Source organism: Zalophus californianus, chromosome 4 (assembly GCF_009762305.2).
Source record: "Zalophus californianus isolate mZalCal1 chromosome 4, mZalCal1.pri.v2, whole genome shotgun sequence".
Classification (NCBI taxonomy): Eukaryota; Metazoa; Chordata; class Mammalia; order Carnivora; family Otariidae; genus Zalophus; species Zalophus californianus.
This window is the reverse complement of record NC_045598.1, coordinates 91,541,558-91,567,609: the sequence shown is the minus strand read 5'-3', so window position 1 is coordinate 91,567,609 and position 26,052 is coordinate 91,541,558. Positions and strand designations below refer to the sequence as shown.

The 26,052-nt window shown below is 42.8% G+C and overlaps 1 protein-coding gene across 6 annotated transcripts in view; it reads left to right on the top strand.

The window, feature by feature from the left end:
• The window catches only part of AKNAD1 (AKNA domain containing 1), a 61,530-nt gene that overhangs the window by 33,717 nt on the left and 1,761 nt on the right, over positions 1-26,052 (top strand). For 5 of the 6 annotated variants that reach the window (XM_027607214.2, XM_027607217.2, XM_027607233.2 and 2 more), the window contains 8 exons: positions 2,003-2,133; positions 8,553-8,709; positions 14,465-14,527; positions 14,616-14,701; positions 18,035-18,132; positions 21,947-22,069; positions 22,163-22,270; positions 24,361-24,442. In XM_027607214.2, the coding sequence (XP_027463015.1) occupies positions 2,003-2,133; positions 8,553-8,709; positions 14,465-14,527; positions 14,616-14,701; positions 18,035-18,132; positions 21,947-22,069; positions 22,163-22,270; positions 24,361-24,442 (848 nt within the window). The remainder of the gene's footprint in view (positions 1-2,002; positions 2,134-8,552; positions 8,710-14,464; positions 14,528-14,615; positions 14,702-18,034; positions 18,133-21,946; positions 22,070-22,162; positions 22,271-24,360; positions 24,443-26,052) is intronic. The other variant, XM_027607225.2, reaches the window with a different exon arrangement.

Here is a 26,052-nt window from a genome sequence, read left to right as displayed (position 1 = left end):
TGTGTGTATCTTCACTTGGCTCTCCCGCTCTCGCTGAAAATTCTACTCGTCCAACACTGACAGCTTCATTCAGATCTGTTAGTCTTTTCAAAGCCTCATTTTAAGTCAAGGGTTTCGCATTCTTTCCGCCTCCCAAGCTAGAAACCAGAGCATTAGCTGTGAGATTTACAGTGTCAGTCAGGGTCCTGGCAGGACCTTGACGGTTTACTCCAGTGGAGCAACTGAGGAGAGTTTAATAAGGCCTCATTTTACAACGGTGCAGGCAAGGTTAGGGGACACCAATAAGGGACAGAGAGCATCTCATAGAAGGAACAGTGGGGCAAATGGGATGGAGGAAGAGCAGATTTTGGAGCGCAGGGAGAGTAGCTATAGCAGTAGGAGAAGCTGATGCAGGCAGGAGGACAGTAGGGAAATAAAGACCCCTAGCTCATCCTTCATTTCTCTCTTCTGCTGTTGCCTTCTACTGGCTGAAACCAATGCTGGGGCAAGGGGGCCTGTTGATGCAGTCCACTGCAGGTCAGCCTTCTGGCTGGGGCACAGAGAAAGATAGAGGATGCATCTGGGCAGGGGACATGGAAAATAGCTACCACACCTGCCATTTTGTATGCCCTAAGGCCGATATGTTTCCAAACTTGTTTATTCATTTTTTTTTTTTAAAGGAAGGCTACAAGTTTATTTATTTATTTATTTTTAAAGATTTTATTTATCCATTCATGAGAGACAGAGGGAGAGAGAGAGAGAGAAGCAGAGGGAGAAGCAGGCTCCCAAGGAGCAGGGAGCCTGATGCGGGACTCGATCCCAGGACCCTGGGATCATGACCTGAGCCGAAGGCAGACGCTTAACCATCTGAGCCACCCAGGCGCCCTGTTTATTCATTTTTAATAATCAGAAGTAATCATGATGATGATGATCCAGGCACTCAGCCTTAACTCATTTAATTTTCACAGTATGAGGTGAGGGCTATTATTATCTCAGATGAGAAAACTGAAGTTTAGAGATCAAGTTGACTAAAATCATACAATTATTAGGTGATAGAGTCTGAACTTGAACCCCAGGGTGTCTGATCCTGTAACCCCATTGTGCTATATGCAGTATCTCTCCAGTCACCGTTTCCTTTCCATGTTCGTGAATACTGCCTGGCCCAGGCCCTCCTGGGCCTTCTTTAAGCCTGACTTAGCTCTCACTTTTACCGAGCCATGGCAAAATCCTCGAATCCAGTCTCTTTTCCCAACTGGAATAAAATCCCTAAGACCAGGGGTGGTTGTGCCTGATATAACTTTTGTATCTCTCCCGTTTGGCCCGGGGCCACACACAGGCAGTGCTCAGGGAATGTTTAGCTACTGGGGCTGCAAGGCTGAAGCGTCTATACGTCAAGACGAGACCTTAACCTTCACGGCTTAAGTATTCATCTGCATGGCGCTGCATGTGTGGACGTCTCGAAGACCGATTCGAAGCTCTGGCTAAACTTCTTGATGTCCCTTCCCCCATCTCACCCTCCAAGTGCCGTAGACTCAAGCTCAGATCCTCTAATGTCAGTTCCTTTTAAGGTCTGTGTGGCTTCAGGCATACCTCCTAGAGCTCCAATTTCCTCCTGTATACAGCTGAGATAATAAAATCCATTTTGCAACATTTACCACATTGATGTGTGGATTAAGTAAGACAATGCACGGGAAAGTGCTCTATAAGCTACAAATCATTCTGCAAAAGCACAGGATTACTGACATCCTATTAAGGAAGTTCAGAGGCCCCTAAGTGGGTTCTGGGAGAGAAATCAGGTCATTGCACTGAAAAAGCTGTGTGCTAGGAGGGTGTTGTAAACGTGGAGATGGCTCTTGGGTAGTCTGTATTTTAGACGTCACACTCTGAAACGAAACAATGGCCGGGAGAAGGATTGTGGCTTTATTTTGAAACTACCGTAGAGTACACCGCCCTTGTATTTGGGGGAAACCAACCACAAGCAGAGGCTTACATGTGCATGATTCCGGTGACTTTACTGCTACAGGTCCTGGAGAAACTGCAGGGACATCTTGAACTGCTGGAGCAGGAGTTTCTGGACAAGAAGGAGATGCATCTGACTTTGAAGCAAGTTCACAGGCATGAGTCCCCAGCTGTCGGTGACTTTGATCCAGAAAGGTCAGGGTTAAACTGTGTGAGGTGGAGGGGGCAGAGGCGACCTCCTTCAGGTGGGATTCTGAGGTGGTTGCCGGCCTAGTGATTGCACAGCCCCTGGTCTAGCATCAGCAAAAACTCTGCCACCAGTGAACAGGTGTTACCCCGTGCGACAAGCAGTGTGGAATCCCCGCTACATATGAAGTCCTGGGCTGGGCACTGACCCAGACAGAGTCCTGGAAATGAACAATTGTCTCCTGGAGGAGAGATTTTGTACTACCATCCTCTCCTTGGTTGGATGTCAGAATTGGTTCTGAGACTCAGAACAGCACGAGAAAACTCTAGAAAGGCTCACACGCTAACCCCAGAGGGCCTTCTCACCGAGATCCCCGTGTTCTGCCCTTCACCCCACTCCTGCCTCTGTGTCCTCCGCCTGGTTCTTCCGTCCCCTTCTCGCCCCCGCCCCTTTTCTTTCCCATCCGCAGACAATTCCACCGGGGAGGTGGGCCCGAGAGGACCAGTGTTAGGTTGGTTAATGTGGGGCTGAAGGACCCACAAATCCCCGTAAAGGGGAAAATGTTGAAGCTTAAAGTCAAAATGACTTCTGAGTTAGTTCACATTAGAAACTTGGAAGCAAATTCACGGACGTTTCCAACTGGCCATTATTTTATGGCCCTGCGCTCCTTTCTCCAATCCAAATAATTTTAAGATGTATTGCAGGACTCAAGGCTAGGATTGTTTCCATTTAATTTCCTGGTACGAATTAAAAGAATCCATTTAGGAGGCTTAATCTTTGTGAGTGCAGCTCTTTCTATTCATAGCATTTTCACATGGAATCATGCTTGAGGCCACATTACTTTAATGGTTTATATTTTGGCCCCTAGTGTCCTGAGGTATTTTTTCCCCCCCAAAGGACAATTTTACTTTTTGAAAATGAATGAAATCTCTGTCTACTGTTATTTCCATACTGAGTAATTAGACAGCAAGGATGAGGTTTTAATATTGATTTTTCCCCCCAAAGGCTTATTTTGTTTTCTGGGAAAAGAAAGATCTCTACATATTTTCACAATTTATTTAAAAACTAATAGAGTAAGGATATTTATTTTCCAAGGAATCCCACTTGTCTGGGCAGTCATTTTAAAGTCAGGCCTTGGTGCACAGTGAGACCAAAGTTATGCAATGCCATATTTATATCCTAGTTACACCCACAGTGTGCTGGACCCAGTATAAATCAAAAGAGTTTCAACTGCAATTATATCCCAGATACAGGAAAAGCTTTCAATACTGGGGCAAGGGAAGGACCCAGGCTCTCCCAAAACTGAGTTACAACCAGCTCAGAGCAGGCAAGGCTGCTCAGCTTGACACTGGTTCCTCTTGTTCTTGTATGGGCATAACGTGGCAATGAATTTCTAGAACCCCATACAATTGTCCAGAACCTTCTAAGTGTTGAATCCAAAGGCCATTGTAGATGGCTTTCTGCAGGGGAAAGAATTCTGCTGAATCGTTGACAAATTACTTGTTTAAGTCCACTATGTGCTCATATTACCTTTAAAAGGTAATATGCAAAAATAGTTGTTTTATTTCATGCAGCTTGTTTGTCAGAATATAGTCTGATAGTCATTTCACAGGCTAACACCAGAAGCCAAGGGGTCAAGGAATGGGGCTCTTTCTCCACCAATCCCTTCTCTCTGATATTATGAGCATACGATCTTGTCTTCTGCTTTATGGAAAAGATCACAAATTCCCCTCAAAAATGCCTTTTCTGGGACACCTGGCTGGCTCAGTCAGAAGAGCATGCGACTCTTGATCTCAGGGTTGTGAGTTCCAGCCCCACGTTGGGTATAGAGATTACTAAAAAAATAAATAAACTTAAAAAAAAGGTCTTTCCCCCATCTCCAGATCTGCATGTTTTCACCTCCTCTTTCTTCCTTCACTCACTTCCAACCCATCTGGCCATGGTCCTTGAGCCCATTTCTTCCCACCACCTTCAGGCCTTGCTCCACCATTTCACTTCCTTCCGATTTTCAGCCTCTCCTTGTCCCCTGCCTAGTTCTTGTCCGCCTGCCAGTTTAGAGCATATTTTCCTATATTTTACTTGACTCTCAGTAGGGTTTTCCATGCTTAGATCTTTGTACCACTGCTTACTGAGTAGAGCAGGCTTTCCCACTGGCTGGAAAAGCCACTTTTATCCTATAAAAAAAACCTCTCCACGTGTAGATGGGTCTGGTTCAATTCCATCCTGTTGAGTTATGTTTCTATTTCCACCTTAACCACACAGTTTTAAATGACTATAGTCTAGTGTACATTTTGAAATATTTCTTCTTTAAAAGTTGTTAGCTGTCCTTGCACCTTCTTCTTACCCATAAACTTTATAATCAGCTCACCAAATTTCCTTAATGAAATTCCACTAGAATTCTGTTTAGAATTGTGTTGAATTTACAGATTAGTTAGAGAAGAGTTTAAACCTTCATTGAGTATTCCCATCCAAGAGCATGTTTTCTTCATGTAGATTTCATGAATGTTTTGTTAGACTTATTCCTAGGTATTTTATAGGTTTTCTGAGCATTAGTAATAGATGTTTTCTGTAACTGATATACAGGAAATAAAGAAAAATCGTATATTTAACTTGTGCTGGGTTACCTTACACAAGTTTGTTTTTAGTGTTCTTTGATTATCCATTGATTGTCTTGTTTTTAGGTGTGACAGTCATAGCATTTGAAAATAATTCCCCCCTAAATATTTATACTTTATCTTTTTTTCCCTCCAATTCTTATATATCACATTTCTTTTTATTGATTTATTTGCTAGGTTTTCCAAAACAATGATAAATAATACTAGCAAAAGCAATCATTCTTGTCATGTTCTGAACAGTAAGGGAATTTTTTCCAAGTATGATACTTGCTGTAGTTTCAAGTAGATAATTTATCAAGATTCTACTCCCAGTTTACTAGGATTAGGTTTTTTTTTAAATTTAAGAAAATGTTTAATCAAGTGGGATTTAGAAATCTATTTATTTCCTAAATCTAATACAGATTAATTAACCCATAATTAATTAATATTAACATATTATTAAACATCCTAATGTTTAACTATAGAATGATTTGGGAAATTTTCCCTTTTCTTTTTATGTTCCAACTTAAAGTCTTTCTAGAACTCATTCATAATCCCACTTGGATTTGGTGCCTTTTGGGGGGTAAATTTTCGATAATCTTTTCTATTTTTCTCTGGGTAGTTTTTTCAGATTTTCTACCTCTTTTTGAGTAGATTTTAATAATTTACGTTTTCCTAGAGACTTGTCCATTTCATCTAGATTCTAAACTGTGTTGGTATAAAGTTGTTCAATCCCATTTGATTAAAAAATTTTCTTCTGTTATCTTTCCTTTCTCGTTCTTAATGCTTTTCAGTCAGACTTTCCACTGGTTTATTTTATAGATATTTTCAAAGAAAATGTTTTATTGATCAAATTCTTTCCAGTTCCATTTATATCTCCTTTTGGGGGGTTTATCTTGTGGTTCTTTTTCTATCTTCCTGTTTTGAATATTTAGCTTATTGATTTTGCAATTTCCCTCTAGTAAATGCATTTTAAGCTATAAATTGTCCTCAGAGTACTGTACTAGCTACATTACATTGGTTTTACATGATGTTTTCTCATTTATTATTCACTTGTAGACTATCCCTATTCTCTATTTTTATTTCCTAGTAACCCAAGAGTTATTAGGATGAGTGTTAAAATTCCCAATTAGTTTTTTGTTGTTTTTGTTGTTGCTGTATTTTTGTTATTAATTTCCAGTGATCAAAGAATGTGGGTGGCAAAAATTTTAAGACTTTTTAAGAGTATCTTTAGCTTCACAGGAAAATTGAGAGGAAGATACAGAGATTTCCCGTACACCTCTGCCCGCACACATGCACAGCCTCTCCCATTATCAACATCCCCCACCAGAGTGGTACATTTGTTACAACTGATGAACCTACACAGATAAATCATAATTGTCCAAAGCCCAGAGTTTGCATTGGGGTTTACCGTTGGTGCCGTACATTCTATGGTTTGGACAAATGTATAGTGACTTGTGCCCATCCTTATGGCATCATATAGAGAATTTTCACTGCCCTGAAAATCCTTTGTACTCCACCAATTCATCTTTCCCCCCACCCCAGCCTCTGGCAATCGTTGATCTTTTTACTGTTGCTATAGTTCTGCCTTTTCCAGAATGTCACATAGTTAGAATCATGCAATATGTAGACTTTTCAGATTGGGCTTCTTCTACTTAGTAATATGTATTTAAGGTTCCTACATGTCTTTTCATGACTTGAAAACTCATTTTTTAGTGATGAGTAATCTTCCACTGTCTAGATGTGCCACAGCTTATTTAGCTATTCACCTACTGAGGGACATCTCGGTTGCTACCAAGTTTTGAAAAGTATGGCTACGGATGCTATAAACATCTGTGTGCAAGTTTTTTGTGTCAACATAAATTTTCAGCTCCTTTGGGTAAATACCAAGGAGTCTGATTCCTGGGTCATATGGTAAGAATATGTTTAGTTTTGAAAGAAACTGTCAAACTGTCTTCCAAAGTGGCTGTTTGTATTCCCACCAGCAATGATTGAGAGTTCCTATTGCTCCACATCATTGCCAGTATTTGGTTGTTAGCATTCCAGATTTTGGCGATTCCACTAATGTATAGTGGTATCTCATTGTTGTTTAAATTTGCACTTCCCTGATGACATATGTTGCAGAGCGTCTTTTCATAAGCTTATTTCCCATCTGTATATTTTCTTCGGTGAGGTGTCTATCAAGGTCTGTAGCACATTTTAAAATTGGGTTGTTTTCTTATTGTTGCATTTGAAGGGTTCTTTGTATATTTTGGATAACGATCCTTTATCAGCCCTTTGCCAATATTTTCTCTTGGTCTGTGTCTTGTCTTCTCATTTTCTTGGCAGAATGGAAGTTTTAATTTTAATGAAATCTAGCTCATCAATTATGTCTTTCATGGATGGTGTCTTCGGTTTTGTATCTCAAAAGTCATCACCATACCCAAGATTATCTAGGTATTCTACTATGTTATCTTCTAGGAGTTTTACGCTTTTGCATTTTACCTTAGGTCTGTGATCCATTTTGAGTTAATTTTTATGAAGGGTATAAGGTATGTGTCTAGATTCATTTTTTGGCTCGTGGATATTCAGTTGTTCTAGCACCATTTGTTGAAAAGACTATCTTTGTTCCATTGTATTGCTTTTGCTCTTTTGTCAAAGATCGAGTGACTATAATTATGTGGGTCTATTTCTGGGTTCTCTATTCCGTCCCGCTGATCTATTTGTATAGTCTTTCACCAATACCACACGGCCCTGATTACTGTAGCTTTATAGTAGGTATCAAAGTTGGGTAGTGTCAGTCTTTCAACTTTGTTCTTGTCCTTCAATATTGTGTTGGCTATTCTGAGTCTTTTGTCTCTTCATATAAACTTCAGAATCATTTTGTCAGTATCTACAAAAGAACTAGCTGGAATTTTGACAGGGGTTGCCCTTAATCTATAGATTGGGTTGGGAAGAACTGATATCTTGACAATATTGAGTCTTCTTATCCACAAACATGGAATATCTCTGCATTTATTTAGTTATTTGATTTCATTCATCAGAGTTTTATAGTTTTCCTTACATAGATCTTGTACATATTTTGTTAAATCTATACCTAAATATTTCATTTTTTTTATCTTAATGTAAATGGTATTGTGTCTTTAATTTCAAATTTCACTTGTTGCTAGTATATAGCTAAGTGATTCACTTTTGTAATATTAACCTTGTATCCTGCAACCTCACTATAATGGCTTATTTGTAGCAGTGGTATAATTTTTAATGTTTTGGAATTTGGTGAGATTTTTCTTTGTGGATTAATATGAGGTAAATTTTTGTAAATGTAATGGCTTTGGGGAAATTGGATTATTTTTGGGTAAAATACTTATATGTATGTATACATTTACACATATACATTTGTTTAAACATGTATACATATATGTACATATGCCTATAGATCAAGCTTGTTAATCAAATGATTCCTCAGATATTTCATGTCCTTCATCTTTTCAATTGATATAAATCATTATTTCCACAGAATCACAGCTCTTAGAACTGTAAGGGACCTCAAAATAATTAGATCCAGATGAGCAGAGTATTGTTATGCCCATGTTATAGTTGACACACTGGAGGTACAGTAAGATGAGGTGATTTTCCCAAGGAAGCACAGCTAATGAATAACAAAATGAGGATTAGAGCCCAGGCCTTTGGAGTGAGACTATAAACAGGATGCATGTCAGGGCGGGTGTCCATTATCCTTCCTGTCTGAAGCCAAACCACATTAATAATATAGATCAATGCTATATTCATGAACTGTTGTTACTAATTAGAATGTTGACTGCCTATCCAGTAAGATGCTTGTTTATGTCTATTAGAGAAGTGGAAGGTGAAATCTTCAAGTTGGAGATGCTACTTGAAGATGTTAAAGAGAAAATTAATAAGGGCAAATGTACTTCAGCCGTCTCTCTTCCTGTGAGTTCTCCAATCATCTCGGATGACTTGGCATCCATATCCTCTCCACCCTCAAATGAGGTAATACGGCAACCTACAGCCTAATTTCATGCCAGGAAAAATGTTTTTTATGCATTTATAGAATCCTAATTCATGAAATCATGAATTCTATTTTAATATTTCATGCAAATTTAACTTTCCAAAGTCCCATGAATCATATTATTTAAAATGGAATGAGCTTTTAAAAATTAGAAGCTATTTTAATGTTGGTTTTTGAAAGATCTTATTAGTTTAAGATGTAACAATGCAGTTTAAAGTGATGAACCACTGAAAAGCTATTTCTTCTGGATGAAGGGCAACATTTTTGTGGATTGTGCCTGGAAGAAATAATTTCTCTGAATAGTTTTATATTCCCTCTTCTACATAAAGAATAACACAATCAGTGGGAAGAACTATTTCCCATGGGTCCACTTCTGCATTTTCCTCCTCTCAAGTTAAATTCTTTTGGATTGTCTACATAGGCAAGATTAGGAATTCAAATCAATCACCACTGTCTTTCTACACTTTTTGTTTCTGTAGTTTCAACTATCAGAACATTTCAGACTAAATTAAAATTCTGAGAAACTGAATCATCTGGATAATTGCCTTAAAGTGACTCTTTTGTTTCAGACAGTACTTGAAGTCACAGCCTGTGGCTGACACTCAAAATCTGAATAGGTTTTTGTCACAATTAAGAACAAGATGTTGAAGGTTATATAAATGCTAGCCCTGCCAAAAAAGTGTGTTTGCTCCTTCAAAACACTTAACCTTTCCAGCAAAATTTCATTCATGGCCCAGCTTCCGAGTTAGGCCATTTATATAACTTTGACACACAGTCCCCCACCCCAGGCAGAATTCTTTGCTCAGACCTCTGTGTTCCCACAGGACTGTGTCTCACTTGTCCCTGTGCCTTTGTACCTATCTTTGTATCCCAGACATCTGACTGAGCTCCTGATACAGCGTGAATATTCAGTGTAGTAACCTCTGAGCCCTTGTGAATTTAACAGTTTCAGTGCTTCCCAAGCTGTGAACCAGAATTAGCTTCCTGGTGGTGTGAGGGAGCCCAGGGAGTGAGCCTAGCCTTCCACCCAGCAGCTCCCTCAGATCAGGGTTTGCTTTTCTTTACTGGGTCCCAAGTTTACCAGCAACTATTGCGAAATAATAAGACCTCTAGAATTTTGTGATAAGTGGCCCTGAAAAGAGAGTCTACTGCTAGGATCATTCATTCATTCAACAAATATTGCCAAATGCTAGGCACTTTTCTATGTATTGGAGTATAACATGAACAAAGCAGACAAATCACCTGCCCTCAAGATGCTTACATATCTCTAAGGGATACATACAATGAACAAATAAAATTAATGTATAATGACAGAATGTTAAAAGTGCAATGCTCTTAAAATAATACATTCCTGTGACTCTGGAGCTGAACTGCGTGGGTCTGAGCACTGGCTCTGTCACTCAGCAGCTTTGTGAACTTGGGCAAGTTATGTAACCTCTCTGTGCCTCAGTTTACTCTGTAAAATAAATAATAATATCTGCCTAAGCTTCCAACTCCTCTACTGTTAAAAATCTTTGCAAACTGTAAAGCCCTGAGCCAACAGAATTATTATTGTTTACTTCTCATTATAATTTTGCCATTATCATTTTAGACCTGCGGATTTTTAATCCCAGCACTTACAAATTAATTTGTAATGAAATAATCTCAAGTGTGGTCCCCAGACCAAGAGCATTGACATCACCTGGCAGCTTGTTAGAAACTGTTATGATGTTGTTATGGTGTTAAGTGAGTTAATATGGGTAGAGTGCTTGAAATGGGGCCTGGCTCATAGTTAAGCACACTAGCTGGGTGTTAGCTTTTGTGATTATTCAGTAATGGCATATGACCAAAAGTCACTCACTGTGGGAGGGCCGAGTCACTCAGGAGACATGGTCAGGGAAGGTAAGATTTGAACTGAGTTGGAGGGAGGGGTAAGAAGGAGGAAGGTAGGTGGAGAGTTGGGGAAATAGAGCTACCCTATGACCCAGCAATTGCACTACTGGGCATTTACCCCAAAACACAGATGTAGTGAAGAGAAGGGCCATATGCACCCCAATGTTCATAGCAGCAATGTCCACAATAGCCAAACTGTGGAAAGAACCGAGATGCCCTTCCACAGATGAATGGATAAAGAAGATGTGGTCCATATATACAGTGGAATATTACTCAGCCATCAGAAAGGATGAATACCAACTTTTACATCAACATGGATGGGACTGGAGGAGATTATGCTAAGTGAAATATGTCAAGCAGAGAGAGTCAATTATCATATGGTTTCACTTTTTTGTGGAACATAAGGAATAGCTTGGAGGACATTAGGAGAAGGAAGGGAAAAATGAAGGGGGGGAAATCGGAGGGAGAGATGATCCATGAGAGACGATGGACTCTGAGAAAGAATCTGAGGGTTTTAGAGGGGAGGAGGGTGGGGGGATGGGTTAGCCTGGTGATGGGTATTAAGGAGGGCACGTACTGCATGGAGCTCTGGGTCTTATATGAAAACAATGAATCGTGGATCACTACATCAAAAACTAATGATGTACTGTATGGTGACTAACATAACATAATAAAATAAAATTTAAAAGAAAAAAAAAAAGGAACTCCAGGCAGGATCTGATGGCGCCTTAGGGGTGCGGTGGGGATGATGAACTGATTTGAGTCTCCCCATGGAACTGCAGTTCTAAAGGCAGTCCCTCTGTGCTGCTCCGTGGATTCCTACGAAACACCAGGGCGTCCTTTGGGGCAGTGACAGGCCCCTTCCTCCACAGCTATCGCTCCTGAGGGAGGGCCTGACAACTTCTGAGAGGAGAAAGGGAGAGTGGCCACAAGATGTCCCCACCCCACTCTACCGCAGGTTGCTCCTTTCCATCGAGCCAGGAAGGCTGCAGTCAAATTCCCGATGACCCTTAGCCAAAGAATCCCCCAAAGTGGGGCTCCCACAGAGCTCAAGAACTGATTCTAAACTCAAACTGCCTAAAAGAACAAAAAAAAAAAAAAAAAAAAACAAAATACCAAAACCCAAAAAACAACAATAACACAGACTAACCAGATCAAATGGCCATGGGGTTGTCCTCTGATCCCAGGGTCATGTCCAGCAGCCCATCCCTGCTCAGTTCAGTTCATTCTGTTGGATCTCTGACCATAACCAGTGTTGCTGAGGGTGGCTCTGAACCTGGCATCATCGTGATCACCTGGCTCTGAGATTAACTAACACCTTGGATGTCAGTGCTGGCGACAGCTGCTGGTGTTGCTAATGTTTCCCACTCTCAGCGCTCGGGAGACACTTGCCTGGGGTACCTGTTCTAGATCAGGGCTTCTCCAGCCACAGCGCACCTAGGAATCCTGTGCAAATCTTTCTGCACACAGGCTTCGATTCGGTGGGTCTGAAGTGAGCCTGCAGTTCTGCGTTTCTAACAAGCTCCCAGGTGATGCCAGTGCTGTTGGTCTAGGGACCAGACCTTGAGATTATTTCATTACGAACGAGCTGGAAGTACTGGGATTAAAAACCCCTGGTCTAAGGGGGGAGTGGGAGGGATGGGGTGGCTGGGTGGTGGGCATGGGGGAGGGTGTGTGCTGTGAATTGTGTGGGACTGACAAGTCACAGACCTGTACCCCTGAAACAAATAATACATTATATGTTCATTAAACAAATGGAAAAAAAAAAAACCCTTGGTCTAAAAGGATAGTGACAAAATTATAATGTCGGTTCAGAGCTCACAGTTTGCAAAGACTTGGCAGAAGAACAGTTGCAAGCTTAGGAAGGTGAGGACAAACGTCAGGGGATACTGCATCCCAGGCCTCCCAGTTCAGGCGGAGGGCACCTGCCTACATTCTGCTCATGTAAATCTGCCTTATATGTGAAATGCAGGGTGCCCCTGTACCCCTAAAAGTGAGAAGTGATCAAAGAAAATACAGGGGCAAAGCCTTTTTTAAATTATAAAAACAATTTATGCTTACCGCAAAACAAATAAGATAGAAAAAAGTATAAAGAACATTTCACAGAAAAATCATAGCTAATGTGTTAGTGTGAATCTGTCCAGTCTTTTTTCTTCTCCGCAGACACATACACATTTTTGCAAAACTGGGATCATGCTATATATATTGTTTTATGATGCTTTTTCTCTTTTAACATTCTATCGTGGGCATTTCAACAATCATGTAGAATAAACCTATGGCTTCATTTTTAAGGACTGCATTGTATTTCCTTATACCAATTCATTTAACCAATCCCTTGTTGATGGACATTTGGTTTGTTCCGGTTCTTTGATATTACAAACACTGCTTTGGTAATCATTTCATATGCAAGCTTTGGGCCATACTCGATTATTTCCTTAGACTAAAAACCTAGCACTGCCGTTAACAGTTCAAGAGGCACAGAGTGAAAATTCTGATAAACTGGCCCTTAGCAAGGTGGTGTCATGCCCCAGCTGTGCATCAGAAAGGAGCTGTGTCCCTACCCTACCCCCAAGCCCACCCTGGGGATTTTTTTTTTCTTTCCAAGCTTTGCCAAAGTGATAAGTGAAACTGGTATCTCATTGTTTTCATCTGTATTTCTTGGACTGTTTGTGAAATTTAACTCATTTTCATATGTTCCTCGGCCATCGCCACCTCCTCTTTGACAACATCAACATTTTAACTAATATTTGCAAAACTGAAACTGAAGCCACTTTTTTTTTAAAGGCAGACAAGTTGGAAAATACTAAGAACAAATAACGTTCCACATTGAGATTTGTATTATACAAAGGGCTCTGACAGGTGCACAAAGGAGCAGGAAAATTGTGGTTAAGAACACAAGCAGAAGGGGAAAGTTTCAAATCCCAGTTCTGCCACTTACTCTCTGTGACCTTGCCAAGTTGCTGAAATTCTCTGAGCCTCAGGATGCCAGGAGGGCGAGAAGGAACCAAGCAGGTTGTATGAGGAGGACCTGGCACAATGAGCAGGCCACAAACGGTTGTTTTTCTTAGTAAGGAAACACCGAAAATCTCCAAAAAAGTAACGGACAAAGGAGATGAACTAAAAGTCACAAGTAGGAAACACAGCCAATAAATAAGCACATGGAGAAATGTTTATCTCCTTTAATAACAGAGGCAACTAATACAAGGTGCCACTGCCCCGCTTTTTAAATGAACAAAAATATTTCCAAGGATAATACCTGATGCAGAGGAAGGTGGGGTCAAACTGAGCTGCCCACATTGTTGGTGGCTGTGTCATTCTTACAACGTCTGTGGAAAGCAATTTGGCAACAGGTATCATCGCGCAAACATGTTCACGACCTTTGACCTAGACATTTCCTAAGGAAGTAATTCAAAATATGGAAAAACCTATCTGTACAAGGATGCTTGTGCCAGCATTGTTTATAATGGGGAGAAGAGCACGTGTTCTGTTTACAGAAAGGGTAAAAACCGTAGTAAAAAATACACTCTGGGTGGTGTCAGGCGTTTCCGTGAAGTCGTGTAATTTTTCTGTGTTAAAAAGGGACATATAAACAGTAATTTCAGCCTCTAAATAGTCCTAAAGCCTGTTTTAATTCGTAGTTGAATGCATTTCTTTGGAAAAGCTTGTAGAGCTCTACGAAGAGTGGTCAGATTGATGGATTTAAAAATTATCTTCCTAAATCTGTTCATCCTCCGGTGGAGCCTGGGGAAATTTGAAACTAAGGAAAGAAAAAGGGGGAAAGTATTCTCTCATCTGTAAACTAGATGTTTAAATGTTTGGAGGAGGAGAGAGGCCAAGCCAGTATTGAAACCTTCTCTCTTTAAGCCCCAAGCCATTATAGCACAGACCCCGCCGAGCAAGATATCAGAGCAAAGGAGTCCCGGAGAGGTGAGTTCAGCTGCCTCTGTGCGTGAGCGGCGGCGGGATGAGTCACTTCCTCACTCACAGCGACATCTGTGTGTGCTTTGTGGTGCAGGAGAACCCCATCAACACCCCGGGAAGGCAGGACCACGCAGAGACGACCAGTCCAAGCTGTGACTTTTGCCATGGGGTCCTTGAACGGTGAGGGCTTCTTGCTGCTAAACCCCAGGGCAGGTGGGAATCAGTGCGGGGATAATAGCTCCGGTGAGAGTGGGTGAACAGGTGCCAGAAGCCACTGGCCAAGTTACAGATCGCAGATCGCAGGGCTGGGCATGCCCCGCCTCCCTCCCGATTCACAAATCCCTCTCACGGTGGCTCTTGAGTGGGGTGAGCATCAGAGTCATCGGGAAGATGGTTAAATAATGCACATGCCTCACCCTCACCTACTGTGTCAGCCTCACTGGGGCTGGAGCCCTGGTAGGAATACTTCTTTTAAATCTGCTCAGGTGATTCTCAGAAGTTCCCTTGGTTAAGAATCATGGCTACAGCCCACGAAGGGTGGTTTGTCCTGTAGGCTCTGTCAGAACATTACCCAGACGGGAGATGATTGTGCACCATTCATAGAGCAGCTTCTTGTGATGAGTGAAAATCTGCCCCTTCCCTCCCTCTGTCCCCAGTCCCACTGGAAATAAACCCAATCCCACCTCTCGGGGTTCACTTCTCCCCATTCTTGGTCAAGAAATCTTCCAGAGGTTAAGAAGCTGTCAACTGTGCCAAAGAAGCATCGATGTAAAATCCTAAGGAGAAATCCTTAATGTTCTTGAAATTTTCTTTGGATCAACTGTTAGCCCATGTGGATTCAGAATCATTTATTTGAAGCTTCTATTAGTGAGAGGCGCTACCTCCATGCTCAGGAGGCACCGTGGATGCAGGCCAAAGCTGGGCTAATTTACCTTGGAAAGGTCAAGAGTCAAGGAGGGAGGAGCTGTTTAGCAACCATTATTACGTGTCCATAATGGGCTCTAATAGAAGCAGGTGACAAAGATGAACCATGAGAGACGATGGACTCTGAGAAACAAACTGAGGGTTCTAGAGGGGAGGGGGTGGGGGGATGGGTTAGCCTGGTGATGGGTATTAAAGAGGGCACATTCTGCATGGAGCACTGGGTGTTATACGCAAACAATGAATCATGGAACACTACATCACAAACTAATGATGTAATGTATGGTGATTAACATAACAATAAAAAATTTAAAGAAGAAAAAAGAAGCAGGTGACAAGATCTGAAGCTCGAAAGGATTCCATCACGGGAATGGGCGCTTGTCCTAAGTGTTCTAGTGAGTGTCCGCCCCCTAAAAAGTGCATGATGTTTGTGCTAAAAATGACCATGCGTCATCTGGTGTGGACCATTACTTTAAACCAACATGCCAGTCATTGGCTTTGACTCTCCTTTAAATATAAGGGGCAATAATGATGCCTACTCCCTGAGTCACCCCAGGCCCACTATTTTTATTTATTGAATGAAACCTCGGTTTTGGAATTTTTTTAATTGTATTAAGTATAATAAAAATAGCTTGACATTTAAAAAACATTTTGATTAAGCATTCGAGGTATTAAATGCTTCTCTTCCAAATCCCTAGTCTAGACCCTACAGAGACTCTTAAGTATCAAGTCAGGGACTGATGTTCCAGACTAAATTTTCTCTTTTATGACGGACAAGAGGGAAGGAAAAGCACAGCCAAGTGTGAAATCAGATCTAACAATGAATGTACCCCTGGGGTGTGAAGTAGAGATACACATGATTTATAAATTGAAATCTTGGTAAACTACATAATACCTGAGGGATTAATTGAACAAAGGGCTACATATACTCTTTACTCTTCTAGAAGATTAGATATCTCTCAGATGGGACATGTGCTTTATGAAGTTTGCTGATGTTTGAGGGATATTTATATATATGCAGATAAATGATATATATGCTACAGATAAAATGCATATTCCTTTGTGCTACGTCTGATGCAGGATTTTGTACGCTCTAGCTACTTTGTCTTCTTGGAAAACTGTCTTCTCAAGTAGAATTGCCCTTAGCTTTTATGTCTGGCAAGAAGATTTTAGTGCACAAAGAAGTTTAAAAGAGGCAGAAAAAGAAAGTCATGTGTGGGACTGAACTCCCTTGAAAGAGATCCAAGTTTTCCACTTTGGAGAGCAGATGTTCAAATGCCCCAAAGGCGGAAGGAGGAGACAGAAAATGAGGTGTGAGAAAATATGTGAGTCAGGAGGAAAGCATGTTTTTCCAAGCGGGGGGTGGGGGGGTGGGGAGGGCCCAGCTTCTCAGCCCCCAGCCCCACCAACTCCAAGCACAGCGCCTGTCTCCACGGCAGCCAGCAGGCCTGGGCAGGGTTGGGGGGGTGCTGCATTCAGCAAGCAATGTCTGGAGCTCGTTCCCGCTTCCCCCACTTCCCCCACTTCCCCCCCCCGCCTCCCCTCCCCGTCCACCCCCCCCCCCCCCCCCCCCCCCGCCCTGGGGTGGAAATCAGTCTCATTCCTCTCACCAGCTATGTCCCGGACATCAAGGGCACAGTGCCTTCCACACTAAGAATGAGCAACTTTCCCGGAGGGCTATTAGTGTATCTCAGGGGTTGTGCTAGGGCTTCGTTAAGAATTGTGATTAATCAGAATTTTTTTGAAGGAGTTAGAATTTCTGTGAAGAAGGGAGGCTGAAGCAACAGACAGGTCAGAGAAAGTGTCCTGGTAGACAACTGGAAGGTATCTTTCTGATGCCCCCTGGTGGCCTTGTACAGCTAAAATTAACCAATGTGCTCCCGCCGCTTTTAGCCCCATACACACCGGACAAAATCCACCTTGCTGGGCGTTCTGGACACACTCAGCTTGCACTTGTGGAGCCAAAGCCACATGACCTAGCACTGACATGGAGCACAGCTTCTTCCCCTGGTAAGAGCTGATTTTGAGACACGAATATGAAGAAAACCCCAAATCTTATAATTCCATATTTCAAATTTCTATATTGCATATGTGTGCATGGTGATTAGATAGCATCCTCTGGGGAACAGAACAGATTTACTTTTTAACATTTAGTATACATATTCTTACCAGGCCAAGCGGTGCTGGGTGCAGTTTCTTATAGGGAGGCTCTCAAAAAGGCGGGCAGCTCTGTGTTGAGGACAAGACACCACTCCTGTATCGTCCCAGGCTCTGATCTAAGAAATTTAACATTTCAGTTTTACCAGCACATTCACGATCTCCAGGAGAAGCAGGCTAAAAATTTATGGGATTTTTTTTTTAAAGATTTTATTTATTTGAGAGAGAGAATGAGAGAGAGAGAGAGAGAGAGAGAGAGAGAGCATGAGAGGGGGTTGGGTCAGAGGGAGAAGCAGACTCCCTGCTGATCAGGGAGCCCGATGTGGGACTCGATCCCAGGACTCCAGGATCATGACCTGAGCCGAAGGCAGTTGCTTAACCAACCGAGCCACCCAGGTGCCCAAAAATTTATGGGATCTTATGCACCTTTTTCAGGAAGGAAAACATGGAGAAAAAAGGACACAGAAAGACCAACTGTGGAAGGTGTCCCCCTGCCATTCCAGAAAAGGCACAGCATGCCAGTTCGATTCTCAGTAAGTTGAGGGGCCCGGGGCGGTGGTCCCTCTCCATGGGTCTGCTCCCTGCAGGCAGACCATCTGCCACACCAAACAGCTTTACCTAGACAAGGGAGTTGCCTATTGTATTTTTTTTTTGCAATATGTAAAAAATTAAAAATGGAATAGATTCAAATGGATCAAATGTGGTCAGACAGGGTGAAAGTGCCCACCTGTGTTTGTGCGGGAGTCCCAGCACTCCATGCCCTCAGCTGTGAGGTGGCCTCCACTCTGGGTGTCATCCTTCCAGCATGACCCAAAATCCCCACCTGGTGAGCTTCCTGGCCATGGGAGACTTGCTGCCGACTTGTCCATACACATTTCACAGAAGCAAAGAAAATTAGAGCTGGGAGGAGACCAGGAGAGCATGCAGGGCATGGAATTCAATGATGTTTAGTCAGAGGAGTCTTCCTCCAAAGGTAGTTTAAGCAGAAAAACATCCCCTGGCAGAACCACCCTGGTTGAGGAAGAGGTGAAGCCGAGGCCTGCCTGTTCAGGCAGCTCCTGAGCATGAATCCCCACCGAGGCTGGTCTACCCTGTTTATACACAAGAACCAGGGCCAGAGACCTAACGAGGCTTGTTCATGCTCATACAAGCTGTGGGCCAAGAGCCTTTCCTTCGACCCAGTGTTCTTTCTGTTCTGTCATGTGTAGTTCTACTTCTTCTCCATAGATGATTCATTTTCTTCTTCTTCTTCTTTAAAGACTTTATTTATTTATTTGAGAGAGAGAGAGAGAGAGAGCACGAGCAGGGGGAGCAGCGGGGGCAGAGGGAGAATCAGACTCCCCGCTGAGCAGGGAGCCCGACACAGGACTTGATCCCAGGACCACAGGATCATGACCTGAGCCAAAGGCAGACACTTAACCGACTGAGCCACCCAGGCACCCCAAAGATTCATTTTCTAATAGTCATAGTAATGTTTCGTCAATTGAACACCTACTACACCAGATGCCGTACCAGGACAGGCTTTCCAAGTGTGGTCAGAAGGCTCTGGGGGTCCCTGAGACCCTTCTGGGGGGCTGTGAGACCCTCTCTTTCCCAGCTACATATCCGTGCAAGGCCGATACTGCAACTGACTAATGCAGGTGCAGCCGTCGAATCCAGCTGCCTTCTAGTAAGCCAGGTATTCAAGACACTTGCCAAAACATAGAATACTGCCACTCTTCTAATGCCTTTCATTTTTAAAAATAGCTTTTTTGCATTAAAAACCTGTTATTGTGGGGTGCCTGGATGACTCAGTGAGTTGAGGGTTGGACTCTTGGTTTCAGCTCAGATCATGATCTTGGGGTCATGGGATGAAGCCCAGCATCGGGCCCTGTGCTCAGCACGGAGTCTGCTTGTCCTTCTCCCTCACCCTCTGCTCCCCCCCCGACTCTGCGAGCTCATGCACGCATGCTCTTTCTCTCTCTCTTAAATAAATGAATACTATTTTTTAAAAAACCGGGGTGCCTGCGTGGCTCAGTTGGTTAAGCATCTGCCTTCGGCTCAGGTCATGATCTTGGGGTTCTGGGATCGAGTCCCGCGTTGGGGTCCCTGCTCAGAATTAAGTCTACTTCTCCCTCTCCCTCCCCTTCCGCTCCCCTTGTGCTCCCTCTCTGTCAATTGAATAAATAAAATCTTTAAAAAATTAAAAAAAACCCTTATTTTATCAGCATGAAATGAATTACTGTTGGTTTTAAATGACATAATAAAAATATTTTTAAATGTTTCAGTTTAAAATTCTATTTAAAAAAAGCCTTAGGACTTGCCTTTCAGTCTTGGGAAGATCTGAATGATTCTGCACAAGCAAAAATGATTTGAAATTTATGATAGATCCCTCTCTAGCAGTCCATCTTCAACCGACTGAATGTCATATAATAGCTCTTCTCCAATGCAGGGTGAGATTTTTCACCACGAGTACAAGAAATGGCATATATTATGATACAGGATAGATAAAAACTATAATAAGTAAAGCTCTTTAGGGTTCTCAATTTTAAGAGTGTAAAAGGGTTCTGACAAAAAATTTGAGAACTGCTGACATAGTGCATAATATTTAGCTATCCTTATATCCCTGTAAGTAGAAATTATTATCTTTATTTTACAGATAAGGAAATGGAGGATCAGAGAAATTCAGTAACTTGCCAAAGAGCTGGTGTATTTCTACTGCTCTATAGTGAAGTATCCCAAAATATAATGGGTTCAAAACAACAAACATTTTCTATCTCAGAACTTCTATGGGTCAGGAGTTTGGGAGCAGCTTAGCTGAGTGATTCAGGCTCAAGTTCTCTGATGAGGTTGTAGTCAGATGTTGGCCAGTACCACCCTCAACTGAAGGCCTGACCGGGACCAGAGAATCTGCCTCTATGATGGTTCACTCACAAGGCCACTGGGAGGAGGTTTTAGTTCCTCACTGTGTGTGCCGCTCCAATAGGCTGCTTGAGTGTCATTATGGCATGGCAGCCAAGTGATCCAAGAGAAAGACCAACATGGAAGCTTCAGTGTCTTTTATGACCTAGTTTTGGAAGTGATACATCATCATTATCACTTTATTTGTGAGAAGCAAGTCACTAAATCCAGCCCACACTCAAGGAGAGAAGAATTAGGCTCTACCTTCTGAAGAACATATCAAAGAATTTGTGGACATATTTTTAACCATCACTGCTAACTAATGGCAGACCCAGACTTCAAACTCAGGTCTATCTGAACCTCATGCTCTTTCCACTATACAACCTTCCCAGGGAATGCCCTCAATTCTTTATTGCAATTTCCTTGAGTTATGGATTGAGAAGGAATTCAATGACTATTTTTTTAAAAGATTTTATCTATTTATTTGAGAGAGAGAGAGAGAGAGAGTGCATGCACGAGTGGGAGGAGAGGAACAGAGGGGAGGGAGAGAATCTCCAGCAGACTCCACACTGAGCATGAAGCCCGACTCAGGGAGCTCAATCTCATGACCCCGAGATCACAACCTGAACCCAAACCAAGAGTCAGACGCTCCACCAGCTGAGTCACCCAGGTGCCCCTCAATGACTACTGACTGAGATATGGAAAAGAAAAAAACATCCCTAGAGCTCATCCCATTGTGACTTACTCTTTGAAAGATAATGTTACAAATGAGCATAATCACCAGAGTAGCAAGGCAGGTAGCGTCGGCAGAGTCTTTGTCCCCTGGTCTCACCTCTCCTGGAGCTGAGATGTTGCTTGAACACCCAAGCCTGATGTGCTCACTTGTCTGGCCCAGCCTCTCACACTCTAGCCTTACCTGGAGGGCTCCATCGCCCACAGCCTGCCAGGTCCTAGACCTGCACTAGACACACACGCTCTCTACTACTAGCCCCTCTGTGGCACAGATAAGGGCAAAGCTATAATTCAGTTTCCCATATCAGCTTATGGATTTGATGTAGAGAAAAACCATCTTTCCAACTCTCTGGGTGACAAAACACAAGCTCTTGGCCATAACAGGGTCTGAGAAAAGAATGAGGGTGTATCAGGGCAAATCTGGAAAAATATCGATCTTGCATTTGTAATTGGTTCAGTGGGCCACGTTCTCACGGACCCATCCATTCAGCAGACCTTCCCTAAGCACCTCCATGTGCGAGGAAATTCTTGAGGCTTTCCTATAAGATCTGTTACTTACCAAAACATCTCTCAGTTGTCATAAGGGGATTCCAGATGTCATCCCGAGGCTGGGAACTCCCCTTGGGAACACAACTGGGGAAGTGGACACTTTGGCGCCCACTGGTTAGAGCTGCCACACTTTATGACTCTAGTGAAGAAACTCACACTTCCTTTGTGTAACTTGGGCTTTTCCAGGTTCTGCTGCAGGCCCCAGATGCTCTTCTGCTTCTGGGACTGGATTGCAGAGTAATAAATGTGAGAACTGTGGCACTAAGCGTCATAATTCCCGAAGAGTCTATGGCAAAGAGCCACTTGAAGGTGAGCGCGACTCGGGGCCCTTGCACGGAAGGCCTAAGTGGGGACAGCTGCTGTCCACGGTAGTGAGTTGTATTTTTCATCTTTTCTTTTTAGAATTTCATTATAGATACAACATGCCAGGAGAGAATTACTTAAACCCTAACGAAAGAAGTGCCTTTGTCAAGCTCTGCTTTTTAAACGAAAATAAAAATTCTTCACCTTGTAAGTACCTCTGCTGCACGATCTCATCTTTGTAAGCAGGCTGCTCTCCCAGGCATGCGGGACCCGCATCACACCGGCCACTCCTTCCCTTGGTGGGGTGGGGTGGGCCCTGCCCTCCCCAGCCTGCTGCTTGGCTCTCCAGTACTCACCTGAGGCCCCCGCATCCTGGATGGCCAGAGTCTGGGCCGGGGCTGGGAGATAGGAAATCCTAGCAATAAAGGACTCTGAAAGTTATTAAGTGCTAACTCAGTGTAGGTTGATAACAAATAGTAAATATTTGCTACACAAATGACCAACTGAAGAGTCACTACTAGTATTGCTATTATTCAGGAGTGGTGAAAGCTTTAAGTATGTCCCTGCTAAAAGTCCGCATGTAAAGAAACAGACTATTTTTATACTCCTTAAACATGCTAATTTCAATGCAAAATTTTGCTGTCTTTGGAAAAAATTAAAAGCCCACAAACATTTATTTATAAAGATGAGTAAGACATGGCTCCTCCCTCCCCAAGGAGTTCACCATTTATTGAAAGGAACTCGTACCCAAATAAGGGAAGTTCGTGGCAAAATGTGGTGCCAGAATTAACAAAGTCAGAGTGTGCTGAGGGAACAAAATGGAGGGAAGGAAATACTCCGCGTTTTGCTTCTGAACCACAGCCATATCTGGTTCTTTGACATCCTCTCCTTGTGGGAAAGTTCATACCTCCGGCGCTTTCTCTCCCTATCTGTGGACAGGGCATCAGGGAGACTGTTTCTAATCTTTCACAATTGCCAATTTCCAAGATGAAGGAATGCCATTTCCCAGATTGAACTCAGCTGTACATCCCCTACGCGCCCCCCTCCAGCTGCCAAATCCTTCACGTGCATGTATTCTCTCGAGATGACAGCCACTAAAACTCTGCAGAAGCAACAGAGCAGATTTCTTTACTATCTCCTTGGCCTTTGGGTCTACAGTCCATGAGACTTGTCATTCCAATATATGAGGGAATGAGGGATCAACTGAGTCATCTGAAGTGTGACTTTGAGCTGCATTAGTAAATATATAGTGGCCAAGAGGGTAGAAGTCATAGGGAGGCATTGCTCAGCGTTGAAAAGAACCTTCCAGAAATTGGAATGCAGTGGGCTGTTGTGGGAGGTCCTGAGCCCCATCTGTAGAGATGTCTCTACAGATCCCATCCGGAGACAGTGTACTTTGTCAGGATGTTGCAAATGGTGTAGACCAGACTAGAACTGGACAAGATGACCCTATGATCCTTCCCAACTCTGAGTTTCTATGTTTCAAATAAAATCCAGAATTATATTTGGAGACTAGCAAAAGATTAAGACTGAACTCTTTAGTATCTCTGCTCATCACGACTTAAGTTCGGGTGGTCAACATGACTAATTTGGACTTTCTAGCTTCTGCTCTGCCTTTCATGTCTCAGGGACAATGTCTCCCAGTTCCCTTGTCAAATGGGACCCTTCTGAGGGGGAATGAAGCCTAGCTACGAGAGACTGGCAAGTAAGACAGGAGACCAGGGAAGGAGAACCAGCAACAGAGAAGGCATATTTATTGGCCATTGACTCTTCTCTCTTCCTTTCCCTGGCTTTCTTCTTGTCTTCCATGGTGTCTTTCCTACATTTATCTTCTTTTCTCTTTAGTCTCTATTTTCTGGAATTGTCTTAGTAACGTAATTTAGTTTCTGACTCCTAGAAACCTTGCTCATGTGTTTGGGGAAGACTTCAATCCCCGTCAAAGGGATTATCTACCCCTCCACTTCAGATGAAGTAGCTGAGTGCACGGAAGTTGGGTGGTATGCTCAGGTATCACACAGTAGCACCCAGCCAACCCCAACCTAGACTCCTGGTCTTGTGGCTACTGATAAAATGCCCTTTAAAAGTTGAATTTCTTAAAATAAATAAGTTGAATTTCTTTTCCTGAATTCAGAAGACTTGAAAGTTCTTTGTTTTCTATGTTCCCTAATTTTCTTACTTTTTAAAATTTCATGAAATATTTCCTTCATACAGAAAAGTTTGGGAAATGATACCCATATATCCACCATCTGGGGATCATTTTTGATGCTCTGAATTTAATCATAGCTAACATTTTTCAGCTTGTTCAAAACCAGAATGGATCTGTTCCCAGACATCAAATCCAAAATCCTCTCATGATGAACATGAGCCCATACCAGGAAAGTAAGTATTATTTTATTATTAATAACAACAAAAATGACTACCAATTAGTTGGATACATACCATGTGCTTAGTGCATGAAATTACTGGCCCAAGATCACCTAGATCATAAGTAGTCGAGCCAAGATTCAAACCAAAGTATGGCTGATACTTCAAACGTTCATTTGTTCTTCAACAAGTATTTGAGTGTTAATAGCAGCCTCTTGTGCTGGGTTCTGAGGGCACAGTGATTAAATTAAACTACTGTCCCTGCCGTCATGGAAGTTACTTTTTTGGTAGAAGAGCCAGTCTTTGTAAGTGCCAAAAAGGGGATGTACTGAGTGCCATTACCTAATTTGGAGGTTCAGTGAAGCTTAACACCAAAGGATAAGTGTGAATCAACTAGCAAGGGGATGTAGAGGTAAGAGTGAAGACATTCCAGTCTAAGAGAGCTTGCTGGAATGGGAAGGCCCCTTGGCAAGTTCTGGATCAGTGTAGTATGCATGGCTGTGGGCCATGATGGGGCTGCTGAGGGGAAGCTGGTGGGATGGGTAGGGCCAGAGCATGCAAGGGCTTGTTGGCTACGGGAAGGATTTCAGACTCTTGAGTATAATAAGCCAATGAAGGGTGTTTGTAAAGTTTCTGTGTTTTAAAAGATCATTCTAACTACCAAAGGAGTGGGAATGGAGTAGAGGAGTTAAGGATTGGAGCACAGCGGCCAAGTAAGAGGCTGGTGCAATATTCCAGGTGAAATGATGGTAGCTTGGCCAAGGGTGGTAGAGAAGGAAAGAGAGAGGTCTAGTATTCAAGAGCTATTTAGGAGGTAGAAATCAATAGTGTAGCAGAGTGGTTAATAGTTCAGGCTCTGCACTCACTCAGTCTGAACTCACTAGCTCCTATGACAATGCAGTGCAGTGTTAAAGAATGTGGCCTCTGGCGAGGTCTTGGGTTTGCATCTTGGTTCTGTGTCCTTGAGCTGGTTGCCTGACCTCTCGGTGCCTCCTTTTCCCCACATTTCTCCATTATTCCCCAAATGGGAATCATAATAGTGCCAAACTCATTGAGGATTGGGTCAATACATATAAAGCAGTTGGAAAGGTACCTGGCATTCAGCAAGTGATGGCTATTATTGTTGATCATGGTGACCGATTGGATGTAGGGAGACAGAGGACTCTGAAGCCCACACCCTTCCCACTGCACTGCACTGCCCCGCTCTGCCTGGAGTTTTTCATTAGCTAGGGGCTCCTGATGCTCATGTTCTCTGATGCTCTCAACTGGACGACAGATCCAATGTGTTAAACTAACCTGTGGAACCAACTCATGTGAATGTGGTAGGGGAGGGGGGCGATGAAGGGAGGCTTTGGGTCACAAGCATTTGAAGCCAGACTTTCTGGAGATGACTGCTACAAGTGTCCTATGTACCAAAGAAGTAACGCTTAACAGAAGGACTCTTAAGCCAGGGAGACGTAAGGATGGCTCCATGGCCCACCTGTCAACAGGCAATGTCTTGTGGCAACCCTTAAGGCCACTACTCATTGTTGTGCAAAGCATAACACCAGGCAGTGCCCTTCACATACACTGTGAGTGAAACCTTCCAGAGCTATGCAGTGCGCAACTGGAACAACCGTATATGG